Below are 13,079 nucleotides of genomic sequence, written 5' to 3' on the forward strand. Positions count from 1 at the left end.
CTACCTCCAGGTAAGGGTGCTGGGAGATGGGTGCGTATGGATTCCCAAAAATCCAGCCACGTGCCACCCAACTGTCCCTTCCCGTCCTCCCATGGGGGGGGGGGGAGAGAAGCTCCTGGGGGGGGGGGCGTTTTCACCCTGTTAGCAGGTTGGGCAGTGGCTGCCGAGGCGTCCGTATCCCTCCGCCTCTCGCGCGTCCAGGTTCCTGACAGGGAAGTGGCGCCTGGGGCCGGAGGCAGGCTGGTTCTGCAAGCCGGGGCAACAGGGGTGGCAGTGGTGCGACCCGCCACCGTGCACCGTGCAGCGATTCCTTCAGCATTTTACAAGTCTGTAAACAAATCTGTTATGGCTACATGAAATATATGTATAGAGAGAGAGAGAGAGAGAACGCCCTGCTGCACAATTTAGGCAACTACGGCAGTAAAGTTTCAGGCGGTTCTAGCAGGGAAGTGAACTCGAGGCAAACTGCCCCCCTCCCCCACTGTGGACAGGAGCCCCCCCCCCCCATGTGCCAAACGAACGCGGCGCCCACTGGAGGAATACACAGGTTACAGGCTGACCCCCCATCCCCCAGCACAGATCCGAATCTGGGAAAACGAGGCCCGCTGAACGGCACCACTGCATTCCTACAACACTTAAAATATATATAAGCTTTCTTGCTTTTGTTCTCATTGACAAACCAGGAAAAGTCTTCTACCAGGTCGGCAGGTTATAATGTCGGGGGAGGGGTGTTTACAGCAACTCTCTACACACGCACTTCCTGACGATTAGGGGACAAAAAAAAAATCCAAACATACATTATATTCAGTGCACAAGTACATAAAGTGGACTTAAGATATTTCCACATGGACAGCAGTAATTATTTCCATTTAAAAATATATATATATATATTGGTTTGGCTATTTTTCAAACTCTTTCCTTCAGCAAACAGCGAGGGAAGGGGAAGCACGTGGAGTATGAAGCAGTGCTCTTCATTTTTTTTTCTGACAGCAGAAAATATTTAAAAATATCTACATTAAGGAAAAAAAAAAAAAAACCCCCCAAACAAAGCAGAGCTGGAATCCTATTAACTCCTGAGCTGTTTTTTGTTTTTTTTGGAAGTGCAGCAACTGCGTTCCCTATCCCAGACTTAAAGAGTTACCCTGGTCCGTGGCTGAGACGGAAAGCCAGCATCCAGCCGGGACGTGTCCAGCGTCTGGACAGCCAAAAGGACATGTAACTGGCCTCTTACTGGATAAAACCGTCTCTGGTCCTCCTCCCGCTGCTCAAAGTTATCCTAAGATAGTTTGAGTTTCAGGCCCATCCCCGGCCTGTGACCTCTGTTTGCGTGCTCCCACTATCTCCACACTCACCTGCACGCCGTGTCCCGAGCTGGGAGAGCACAGCTGGCCCCTGGACAGATCCATTTCTGCTGAACGCTAATGGATAGAAATACGGTTCTACGTATGCAACCGAACAGGCCGAACCTGTTAGGTCGCTGAGCGAGGCCCTAGATGGATGGGAACCCTTGCTGGTTTCACAAAATAATTGAGTTCTTCGTAAGGTGGAGATGGTAAAATAAAAAATCCAGAAACCAAATTGAGAATGCAATTGATAAGGTCTATTATGACCAGAGACTGGTGCAGGCTGTTGCCAACTGGTTTCTAATTATCAGGGCGGGCCGATCCAGTTCTGCTCTATCCCACTGCATACCATAAGTGTGTCTATATATATATATATATATATACATACATAGAGAGAGAGAGAGAGAGAGAGAGAGAGAGAGAGGAAATTGCTGCACAATTCTCAGCAGATTCCTGGGCAGTCTGTGAGTGGCCACGAGCAATCTGCAGCAAAATCCCTATAAAGCGATGGAGTCTCTTTCTACCCGCTCCTATTGGCCCGCACTCAACCTGGATTTTTGCTTGGGGCAACCAAGCCCACGTGGAGAAGGCACAGACTGAGGAGGGGCCCATTCATGCCCACAGGAGAGAAGCCCCTTCCATTTCTGGCAGCGGTCACACCTGCGAGACCACGTGTTCCTGTTCAACAGCTCAGCAGATGACGCGAGGCTGTGCAGGACTCCAACAAGGCCCCTTCTCGTCCGCTGAAGGATACAATCTAAGAAATATTTACGGTAACTTTCTTAATTCTGCTCTTGAGCTTCCTACAGTCTCTCACAGCTAAGATGACAGGGAATGCCATGTTACTCGACCTCTTCCAGATTGCACTTAGACGCTGGAACACACCAAAGATACCTGAACTGAAGGGAGCCGGCAGACAGCCATGATCTTCGATTACCAATCACTGATACTGGTCTATCGTATCCCCCCCCTCAGCCGTCTCTTCTCCAAGCTGAACAGCCCTAACCTCTTCAGCTTTTCCTCATAGGGGAGCTGTTCCATCCCCTTTATCATTTTGGTTGCCCTTCTCTGTACCTTCTCCATCGCAATTATATCTTTTATGAGATGCGGAGACCAGAATTGTACACAGTATTCAAGGTGCGGTCTCACCATGGAGCGATATAGAGGCATTATGACATTTTCTGTTTTATTAACCATTCCCTTCCTAATAATTCCTATCATTCTGTTTGCTTTTTTGACTGCTGCAGCACACTGAGCCGACGATTTTAAAGTATTATCCACTATGATGCCTAGATCTTTTTCCTGGGAGGTAGCTCCTAATATGGAACCTAACATCGTGTAACTACAGCAAGGGTTATTTTTCCCTATATGCAACACCTTGCACTTGTCCACATTAAATTTCATCTGCCATTTGGATGCCCAATCTTCCAGTCTTGCAAGGTCCTCCTGTAATGTATCACAGTCTGCTTGTGATTTAACTACTCTGAACAATTTTGTGTCATCTGCAAATTTGATAACCTCACTCGCCGTATTCCTTTCCAGATCATTTATAAATATATTAAAAGCACCGGTCCAAGTACAGATCCCTGAGGCACTCCACTGTTTACCCTTTCCCACTGAGAAACTTGCCCATTTAATCCTACTCTCTGTTTCCTGTCTTTTAACCAGTTTGTAATCCACAAAAGGACATCGCCTCCTATCACATGACTTAAACCACGGCTATGGACATGTTCTGTGATTTAGATCTTTAGCTTCAGATCTATTATGTTATAGGATCATAATGAGACTCGCCCACCCCATCCCACCCACCTTTAACTTTTTTTCTGTTTTCGACCCTGGGTAATTGCACCACCTTTGTCCCTCCATTTATCATTCTGATGATCCTGCCCTCCAAAAAGCTTAGCGAGGACAGGAAGGGGCAATTCAAGAGAGAGAGGGTGGATGAAGACGGGAGCTTGCCCTTTCATTACCTCCCATGATGTGGTTTTCATTCCTAGTCACACCCAGAGGCTGCTAATAACTGACATCAATTACAGTGACCCCCACCTATTAATAGATTGTGAAGATATATATATATATATACACACACACTGTATTGCACAGTTACGACAGACAGCGAAATCTCATTTACAGCTGCAGGTAGAGGCAGAACAGCGCCGCAGATACTCAGAGATATATCTAAGCTCTTGGATCCTCTCCATTTCAGCAGCCGCACCAGGGCAAAACAAACCCCCCCCCCGTTCAGAACTGCCAGACCCCCCTCCCCTCCGACACCGCAAGGGCTCTCACCTCTTCCACGCTGTGCCAGGCCCCTGCCTCTTTAAAACTCGGAAGAAACCTTTTGGGAACCTGAGGGTCTCAGCACACTGCCCACCCACCCCACCCCACCACCACCACCCCCCCCCCCCCCCCCCCCTCCGGTCTCACCTTTATCTGAACCCAAAACGAAGGCACTAACGACAGCTTTTGAAGAAAAGTAATATAAAACCTCCAGCACGGGCAGGGAGAAAATGCGGAGAATCTTAGTCAGATGGGGTTTTGCGGGCCGCAGATAAAAACGCAGGGGGTCGTGCTGGATGCCCTTCCGACCGCCGCGCAGTGGTTTTTTTTTCCAGGAGAAGAGGCGGCCCGTGGTGGCGTTTCCGAGGGCGCTCGGTCTGCTTTCCTCTTCCGTTCTCGCCTAAGGTTTTTTTTTTTTTATAAGTGTGTATCTTCCTCTTCCTCCAGGTCCTCTTTGCCGAGATGGTCCATGGGCACGATCCAGCTGTCCCCCAGCTCCCCGTTCAGGCCCACCGCCTTCTTCTCCTGCATCTCCGGGGAGGTCTCCATCACGTCGAGCGTGGGGTTGTCGTGGTAGCCGTTCTCCACCGTCTGCAGCTCCTCCGTGAGACGTTGCTGCAAGGGGGGATTTAAAAGGGGAAACCTGTGAGATAAACCCATTATCAAGGCTGTAGGCGCTTTACATCGGGACGTCAAGGTGATCGTGGCAGCTATGGGTGGGTGCAAGGTTTGGGCCGGAAAGAAAGCTGCCTCCCATCAGGGGGCCACAGGGTTGCACGTGGAAGTCTCACTAATGGTCCCTCAGGGATCCTTGTACCACCAGCTTAGGAGAAACCCACAACTCCTGGGCACTGCACCCAGCCAACAGTATCACCCTGAAACGTGTCATATGTTGTTAGGTTATTATTTGCTGTACTCTTCAAGGCCGTTCCCTTGCAAACTCAAGGAAGTGGCCAAGTTAGCAAGAGAGTCAGGAATTACCTCATACACCCGCCAGTCCTGATTGGTCCATGCTGGCTATGATGTCAGAAAGAACATGAAAACCGTATCCTCTGCCGCGCGAGGTAATTTGTAAAGTTGTTCTGATCATTTTTTTGCTGTACTTTTCTACCTTCTGTTGTTTTGTTTTTTTTAAGTCTCAGGCTGCAGGATTTTGCACCTCCACCATCTGCTGGAGTCAGAGAAATACTGGCAGACTGCGGGTGGCACCTCGGGTTAAGGGGCAGAGTCAGTCAAAATTTCTCTGTCTCCCTCTGCAGGATGGGAGGCAAAACCCAGCTGCCTGGATTGATCTGGGTACGTGCAGGGAAACAGGCCGATCCAATAAAGTCGAGCGGAAAACGGGCGCCCGGTGTTGAGCGTCTGCTTTCCTAACGCGCGCCCGGCCACCTCTCCCGGGCGCGCGATCAGATATTTAAATTGAGGGGTCGCGCTGAAAAGGAGGCGCTCAAATGTGCGCCCCCTAGCGCCTCCTCGGCAGCGGGCGCCCGGGAGAGGTCGGCTGTCAGCGGGTTAGGAAAACGGACACTCGTTAATCGAGCCTCCCTGTTCCTCACCTGACTGCCGGCACACTTTTTTTTTTTTTTTTTTTAAAGCGCGCTGTATCAGATCGGCCTGTAAGCGTTTTAAAATGCACCGCCCTCCAGTTGGCCATAGCATTCCTACTGGATACAGTAAACGAGCTATAGGTGAGACCTGTTCCCTTCGTCAAGTCACTGAAGCGCAGCCTTCAAAGCCCAGTCACAGATGTACCGAGTTGGTCCAGTTAAAAGGTCCCGTCTGCAGCTCGTTTGCTGACCTTTATTACCACACGCTGAAGTCTAATAGCACAGCAAAGGCAATCCTTAACTGACGGGGTGAATACCAGCGCCCGCTGGTGCAGGTCTGGGCCACTGCGTGGTGCACTCAGACGGCAGCTTCCCAGCCGGTGAGGACTGTTCTGCCCACCCCACTCTGGCATTTTAGTTTTGTGTTGGACCCTCCCGAAAATCTTTTGGGATTATGGCAGTTTAGAGCTGAGAAAGCCAGCGAGGCCTACAAATCCCAGTTTCACCCTGTTGCAGAGCTGCAGCTGCCCCCAGCGGACCCCGCCGGCGCCTGCGTCACTGTGGGCAGTGCCAGCTCTGGCCTGCCCCACAGATGTCAGTGGTTTGCCGGTGGCCTCTGTGGCGCGAAACAAATCGAGCACCAGGACAGCCCCGCCCGCACCTACGTTTCACCCCCCGGGGAGTGCCCGGGAATTACCAGCGCAGTGCACGAGGAGCCTCCGCCGCAGTCTTTCGTCCGTGAAAAGCACTGGGCGGCTTCAGCCAAGTTCTCTTGGGCCGCTCGCACGAGCGGTCATTTCATTGCAACGCAGTAATGGCCACGGCTAATTTCACGGGGCCTGGACGACAGAGGTTTATCCTTGTGTCTGGGGAGGCCAATTTCCAAAAGCAATTTACCTGGGCTTTTAAAAAAAACATTGCCCAAGCTGTAAGTGCCTAAAAGGACCACGTGTAGTTCAAAGAGCTGCTCCCGCCGCTTGCATTTTGCATGGAAAAACTCCCCCCCCCCCCCCCCCCCCCCCCACCGGCAAAGCAGCTGCATATTTCGGGTAGAATTTTCGGCGTGAAAGTGGGCCTCGCACGTTCGCTCTGAAAAGTGCTCGCAGATTTTGCACAAAAAAATGCATGACGTTGAAAATTGGTCCCCTAAAGTGAGGAGAAAAAAAAAAAAAACAAGGGAAGGGGGGAAGGGAATACAGGATGACCCTTTTGCTTTCTGCGGAGCGACCTCCGGCACAACCCAATCCGGGGGAAACACCAGGGCCCGGAAACAGTCTGCCAGCAACATGGCACCGTGGCCAGAGCGAGCCCCCCGAGCGATGAAGCCCGGCCCGGCCCGCTCCCCTGGGTGACCCCCCCCCCGGCAGATCGCCACCACCCCTCGAGCCCAAAGGGGCGAGCGGAAGCTCTCGATGCCACCAACGTGCCTACGGATGCACCTCCCTATGCGCCAGCTGCGTCACGCGGCGCGCTGCGAGCGACAGCTCTGGCGGTCCCGGGTTTCCCAGAACGCTGGCTCCTCTTTGCTTTCCTTCATCTGCTGCCTGCGTTTCTCTTTCAACAGGGGGGACTCGGCCTCTCTCGGCCCAGCCATGTGCTCAGTGCGCCCCCGTGTGGTGCTCTGGCGCACTGCAATGAAACCAGGCACGGCGCCTGGTTAACCCCCAATCTGGGCCGGTTTCACAAATCCTTTGGGGGTTTCAGAACTAAAGTTTCGGTCCGGCCCAAAGAAATGGCTGTGCTTCCTTTATTTAGCAGGGACCAAGCCAGCCCATCCCTCTGCCGTTCCCCTCGCTGCCTGTCTGAAGCTGGGCAACACTCTGTGACCGCACCAGATACCGGCAAACTTTCATCTCTTCCTCACTGACTACACTTGTCTTTTGCCCCTGCTCGGTCTCCATGTAATATGTGACCCACTGGAGAGCTTTAAACTTAAAGGGATCTGTATTTTAGTTTTCAAAGAGGACACCACCCAGTCCAGTGAGCAGCTGGCTCTAGAGCCCCGACGTCCAGTCTTGCTTTCACCCTTTTGCACGCAGAGATGGCAGCCGATTCGCTAACCATGGGATTCCGCCGGGGAGTGGCACGTGCCGATTCGCTAACCCTGGGATTCTGCCGGGGAGTGGCACGTGCCGATTCGCTAACCCTGGGATTCCGCCGGGGAGTGGCACGTGCCGATTCGCTAACCCTGGGATTCTGCCGGGGAGTGGCACGTGCCGATTCGCTAACCCTGGGATTCCGCCGGGGAGTGGTACGTGCCGATTCGCTTACCCTGGGATTCCGCCGGGGAGTGGCACGGGCCGACTCGCTAACCCTGGGATTCTGCCGGGGAGTGGCACGTGCCGATTCGCTAACCCTGGGATTCCGCCGGGGAGTGGCACGTGCCGATTCGCTAACCCTGGGATTCTGCCGGGGAGTGGCACGTGCCGATTCGCTAACCCTGGGATTCCGCCGGGGAGTGGCACGTGCCGATTCGCTAACCCTGGGATTCTGCCGGGGAGTGGCACGTGCCGATTCGCTAACCCTGGGATTCCGCCGGGGAGTGGCACGTGCCGATTCGCTTACCCTGGGATTCCGCCGGGGAGTGGCACGTGCCGATTCGCTAACCCTGGGATTCCGCCGGGGAGTGGCACGTGCCGATTCGCTAACCTTGGGATTCCGCCGGGGAGTGGCACGTGCCGATTCGCTTACCCTGGGATTCCGCCGGGAAGTGGCACGGGCCGACTCGCTAACCCTGGGATTCCGCCGGGGAGTGGCACGTGCCGATTCGCTAACCCTGGGATTCCGCCGGGGAGTGGCACGTGCCGATTCGCTAACCCTGGGATTCCGCCGGGGAGTGGCACGGGCCGATTCACTAACCCTGGGATTCCGCCGGGGAGTGGCACGTGCCGATTCGCTAACCTTGGGATTCCGCCGGGGAGTGGCACGTGCCGATTCGCTTACCCTGGGATTCCGCCGGGGAGTGGCACGTGCCGATTCGCTAACCTTGGGATTCCGCCGGGGAGTGGCACGTGCCGATTCGCTTACCCTGGGATTCCGCCGGGGAGTGGCACGTGCTGATTCGCTTAACCTGGGATTCCGCCGGGGAGTGGCATGGGCCGACTCGCTAACCCTGGGATTCCGCCGGGGAGTGGCACGGGCCGATTCACTAACCCTGGGATTCCGCCGGGGAGTGGCACGGGCCGATTCGCTTACCCTGGGATTCCGCCGGGGAGTGGCACGTGCCGATTCGCTAACCCTGGGATTCCGTCGGGGGCAGCAAAAACCAATTTGCTTTCTCAGATTCCATCGGGTGGGGGAGGGGGGAGGCACGTAGTGATTCTTTTACCCCTGGGATTCCATCAGGGGGCGGCGCTCACAGAGTCCCTTACCTGATCTTTTCTGGTCGAATGCCGCTGATGCCACCAGCCATAAATAGCAGCAATGAGCAGCAGGGAGACCGCCATGCAGACGATGGTGATTATCAGCGGCATGCTGAGCCAGTCCTCGTTACCGCTTCGCTCTTTGTGGCTGGGATAGTTAACGGCAGAAAATCCAAACTAGAGATGAAGCAGAATGAGAGAGTTTCACGGACACAGTAAAATCAGACCTGTGATGCAGGGCAGTGGTTTCACTTTCAGACGAATGCTATGTAGGTATGCCCTATATTTCTGACACCTCTTAGTGCTGTATTCCTGTATACCAGTGTTAGACACAGAATGCAAAGGACTCTGCTACGTGCTGGCATGCAGCCAGCCAACACCCCAGACCCATTAGCTGATTGGTCTAATACATTCTCAAATGAAATGGACTGCACTTATCTAGAATCAACACTCTGAGTAGGTTCTGATTGGTCAGTATGAAAGATATAAAAGCTTGTACACAGTACTGGAACTTTGGGGTGGATGGGTGATTGTACAGTTGTATGGACCTGTTGCCCCCCAGAACAAAACTATGACCTTGTGCTTTGTTCTGTTCCCTCTCCCTATTCCCTTTGTCTCTGTCTTTCCCTAATAAAGTCTCAAAGTTAACTATTGCAGCTGTGTTTTCCGTTAGAATAAACAGCCGCCATGTCAGGGCAGCTGATGCGACCACCTCGGTTTTTCTCACCCTGACATCTGTATGTCCCAGATAACCCACCGGACCTCTCTACTACAGTACCTGAATGCAATCCGCTTTCAAGTGCCGAAAAGCGGAATATAAATAAGGAAATAGATGCATCTCAGCCCCTGGTACCTGTGTGAGCCTTACATGCAAATGGAGTGGTCTGGGGCCATCGCCTCAGCTGTGCCGCTGCTTGGATCTCGCCTTCCTTTCGCAGTGCGCACATTAGCGCAGCCCCAGCTGGAGAGAAAGCAAACGCTCACCTCTTTTAATTTCTCCGTTTTGCCTGCCAGCATTTCGTATATTTCATTGGCCGCTGAATGAGCTGAGGGAAAGAGAAGAGAAAGAGGTGGGGACTCAGCCTCGGTTGGGTGACCCCCCCAGCCCATCGCGGCTCCTACACTCTTAACGCAAGATCCACGTGGCATGGCCACCGGTAATCGGAGCCGGGAAATCCAGCAGCGCAGCTTTCCCGAGGGCAGGCGGCGGCTCCGCAAATTTTCAGACGGAGCTGCCCTGGCTTCGCGCGAATGCCCGAATGGCCCTAACGCCGCGGCCCATCCCCCGTGTCCCTCTGCTCCCCACGCTTAGAATAATAATAATGACCGTGGGAGCTTTCCGTCTGGCAGGAAAGGTGGCGCCACTCACGGGCAGGGTACATGGACCTTTTTTTTTTTGAGAGGGAATGCAGGGCAAATCTAGCAGGTGGGGGAAAAAAACTACCCCCTGTAAAAAAACAAACAAAAAACAAAAACCCCTGATCATAATAATAATTTTATGAATGTTTAACTTTGACTGAAACCCGCACCGAACTCGGTGTTGCTGGGAGCTGCAGAATATGAACTTTTTAAAAGGAATACATAAATAAATTAATGAATCAGAAATAGGGAGAATACACACACAAAACAGGATAAGCCGCCACACCTTCAGCTGAGAGAGGACATCTAAACGACCACTAAGCAGCTGCTCCGAAAGCTGCAGCACCAAGGGGTGTGGAGTGGTTCCCAGCCGGGGATGGTGGTCCTCAGCCTGCCTCCAGGAACGCCCCCCCACACCCCCCCCCCAGATAAACTTTCTGCTCGACTTTGTTCCCTGGGTCATTAAAACGGGAATCAGTACAAACCAGAAGAGCAGGTGGAAAACAAATCAGCAGCGCCCACAGTTTTAAAAAGGGCCACGTCCAGGGGGCACAGCGTGGCTCCTTTTACATGGAATATCTGCAAGGATGATACTGGGTTTTTAATTTTCCAGTTGCACTTCTGGCCTTTTATCTGCATTGTGCTTCGTTTGGGGGGGAGTCATAAACGAAGGTTCGCCTAGGGAGTCAAATACTCTTGCACCGGCCCTGGGTTTCTTTCTTAGCAAACACATTGGATCCCGCTCAGGCCCAGATCAGAGCATTTACTCTCTAGAAAGATCTGAATGAGCGGACCTTGTGACCGACCAGTGGGAGTGGAAGGGATTGAGCCTAGAAGAGGAGGGGAGAGATACTGGCAGGTTGGAGGAGTTGGGGCCTGAGAGGGCAAAGTGAAAGGAGACGGGCCCAGGGTAGTAAGGGGAGAGGGTGGCAGGGACCCTCTTACAGTGAACTTCTAGGGAAATTCTGCTCAAAATATTTAAAACTCTGCAGCTTTAAGTAATAACTTTTTTCTGCATTACATTTTAAATTAATGAGTTAAAGACTGTCATGTATATTGTGATGCTCTGACCCAGGGGTCGGGAACCCATGGCTCGCGAGCCAGATATGGCTCTTTTGAGGGCTGCATCTGGCTCGCAGACACGTGTCGCCATACTTCGCGGTTCCCCGCTGACCCAGCTGCTCCCCGGTCCTCCGCCGCCCGGGCTTAAAATGCTGTCAGCCCGGGCGGAACGCGGCAGGACAGCTGGAGTCAGCGGCACCGGCGTGCTCTCTTCTCCTCCCCCCCCCCCCCCGCGGCCCGGAAGAGGAAGTGGAGAGCATCGGGTGCCTGCGAGGGAAGAAGAGACCACACTAGCGTGGTCTCTTCTTCCGCGCAGGCACCCGATGCTCACCACTTCCTCTTCCGGGCCGCGGGGGGGAGGAGAAGAGAGCACGCCGACTGGAATCATCCGGGTGCCTGCGCGGGAGTCATCGGGTGTCAGCCGGGTGCCAGCGCTGGAGTCATCGGGTGCCTGCGCGGGTCTTCCCGCGCAGGCACCCGATGCTCTCCACTTCCTCTTCCGGGCCCGCGGGAAGAAGAGAGCACGCCGGTGCTCTCTTCTTCCCGCGGCCCGGAAGAGGAAGTGGAGAGCATCGGGTGCCTGCGCGGGAAGAAGACTGCAGCGCGGCTCGGAGGAAAATGAAAATCTTCAACCGCGGCCGATGGGACTCCGCCTTCGCCTCCGCGAGGGCTGAAAATGAAGGAGGTTAGCGTTGGGAGGTGGCTGCTGCTGCCGCGAGTTCCCGGGGGGGGGGGGGGGGGAGAGAGAGTGAATGAGCGAGCAAGCATGTGTGTTTGAGATCCTGTGTGTGTGAGTGAGAGATTGCATGTATGTGAATGATTGAGAGCCTGTATATGTGAAAGAGAGTATGTCTGTGATTGAGATCCTGCCTGTGAGAGAGAGAGAGAGCATGAATGTAAGTTTACCATTGGGAACCTGTATGTGTAAGTTTGTAATTGAAAACCTGTTTGTTTGAAAGAGTATGTGTGTATGATTGAGATCCTTTGTGTGTGAGAGAGATCATGTGTATGTATGATTAAGAGCCTGTGTGTATAAGTAAGAGAGAGATCATGTGTGTCTGTGTCTGATTGACAGCTGGTTTAGGTGATGGAGCATGTGAGTATGTGATTGAGAGCCTGTGTTTAAATGAGAGAGAGAGACCATGTGTGTCTGTGTGTGATTGAGAGCTGATTTAGGTGAGGGAGCATGTGAGTATGTGATTGAGAGCCTGTGTGTAAATGAGAGAAAGAGAGGACATGTTTGTAAGCATGTGAATGAGAGTCTGTGTGTGAGAGAAAAAGACAGCATGTATTTATGTGATTGAAAGCCTGTGTGTGTGTAAGCGTGAAAAGATAGACAGCATGTGTGTAAATGTGTAATTAAGAGCCTATATAAGTGAGAGAGAAAAAACATTTGTATATGTGAGTGACTGAGAGCATGTGTGTATAGGTGTGTCATTGAGAGCCAGTGTGAGAGAGAGCGCTGGTATGTGACAGAGAGGAGAAAGTTCCAAGCAAACCACCCCACCTCCTGCTAATTCAGAACAATCTCAGGACACCTGGATATCAAACGTTCCCAGGTATGCAGAGCAAAAAAATTTTTGTATCCTTATTATTTTTCATTACTGGATCTTTGTGTCTGCTATTTTGAAATATTTTGTTGGTATCTGGAAATGTTTTATATGAGTTTTTAATTATTGGATATTCCACTCATCAGCTGTTTCGAAATATGTTCTTTTTGTTAGTACAGTTTTACTGCTGATGATTTTATATTTCTTGATTTGTTTTATAAGGATGTGTGATGTTTCTTTTTTCCTTTGTTACACTGCATACAGAGACTCTGGCTTGTTGCAGTTTCCAATTCAGTTTTTGTCTGCATGCTTCTTGTTATGCGTTTTGGTCTCTTTATTCTATGTTAGGTGAGGGACAGCACGTGATTCAGGTGAGGTTTTCTGCTGGCGTGTAGTTTCTGTGTAGGACTCTATAGCAGCCTGACTTGGTCCGTTTTCCTAATAGGAGATGTATTGGTGTCTTAAGGCCTGGTGTAATATTTTCAGAGACTTATTGTACTTTAAAAGTGTGATCTTACATAAAATGCACACATTTACTTGTATTTAGTTTTAAACATATTGTATGGCTCTCATGGA

General features: G+C 52.2%; 1 protein-coding gene across 1 annotated transcript in view; it reads right to left on the reverse strand.

Annotated features, from left to right (window-relative positions):
* Positions 1–3,982: 3,982 nt before the first annotated feature.
* PODXL (podocalyxin like) overlaps positions 3,983–13,079 on the reverse strand; it is a 98,610-nt gene continuing 89,513 nt past the window's right edge. Inside the window, exons 6-8 of the mRNA XM_029616200.1 lie at positions 9,517–9,578; positions 8,542–8,709; positions 3,983–4,238 (exon numbers count right to left, since the gene is read on the reverse strand). Of these exons, the coding sequence (XP_029472060.1) occupies positions 4,041–4,238; positions 8,542–8,709; positions 9,517–9,578 (428 nt within the window). The 3' untranslated portion in view covers positions 3,983–4,040. The remainder of the gene's footprint in view (positions 4,239–8,541; positions 8,710–9,516; positions 9,579–13,079) is intronic.

The sequence above is a fragment of the Rhinatrema bivittatum genome, chromosome 9, assembly GCF_901001135.1.
Source record: "Rhinatrema bivittatum chromosome 9, aRhiBiv1.1, whole genome shotgun sequence".
NCBI lineage: Eukaryota > Metazoa > Chordata > Amphibia > Gymnophiona > Rhinatrematidae > Rhinatrema > Rhinatrema bivittatum.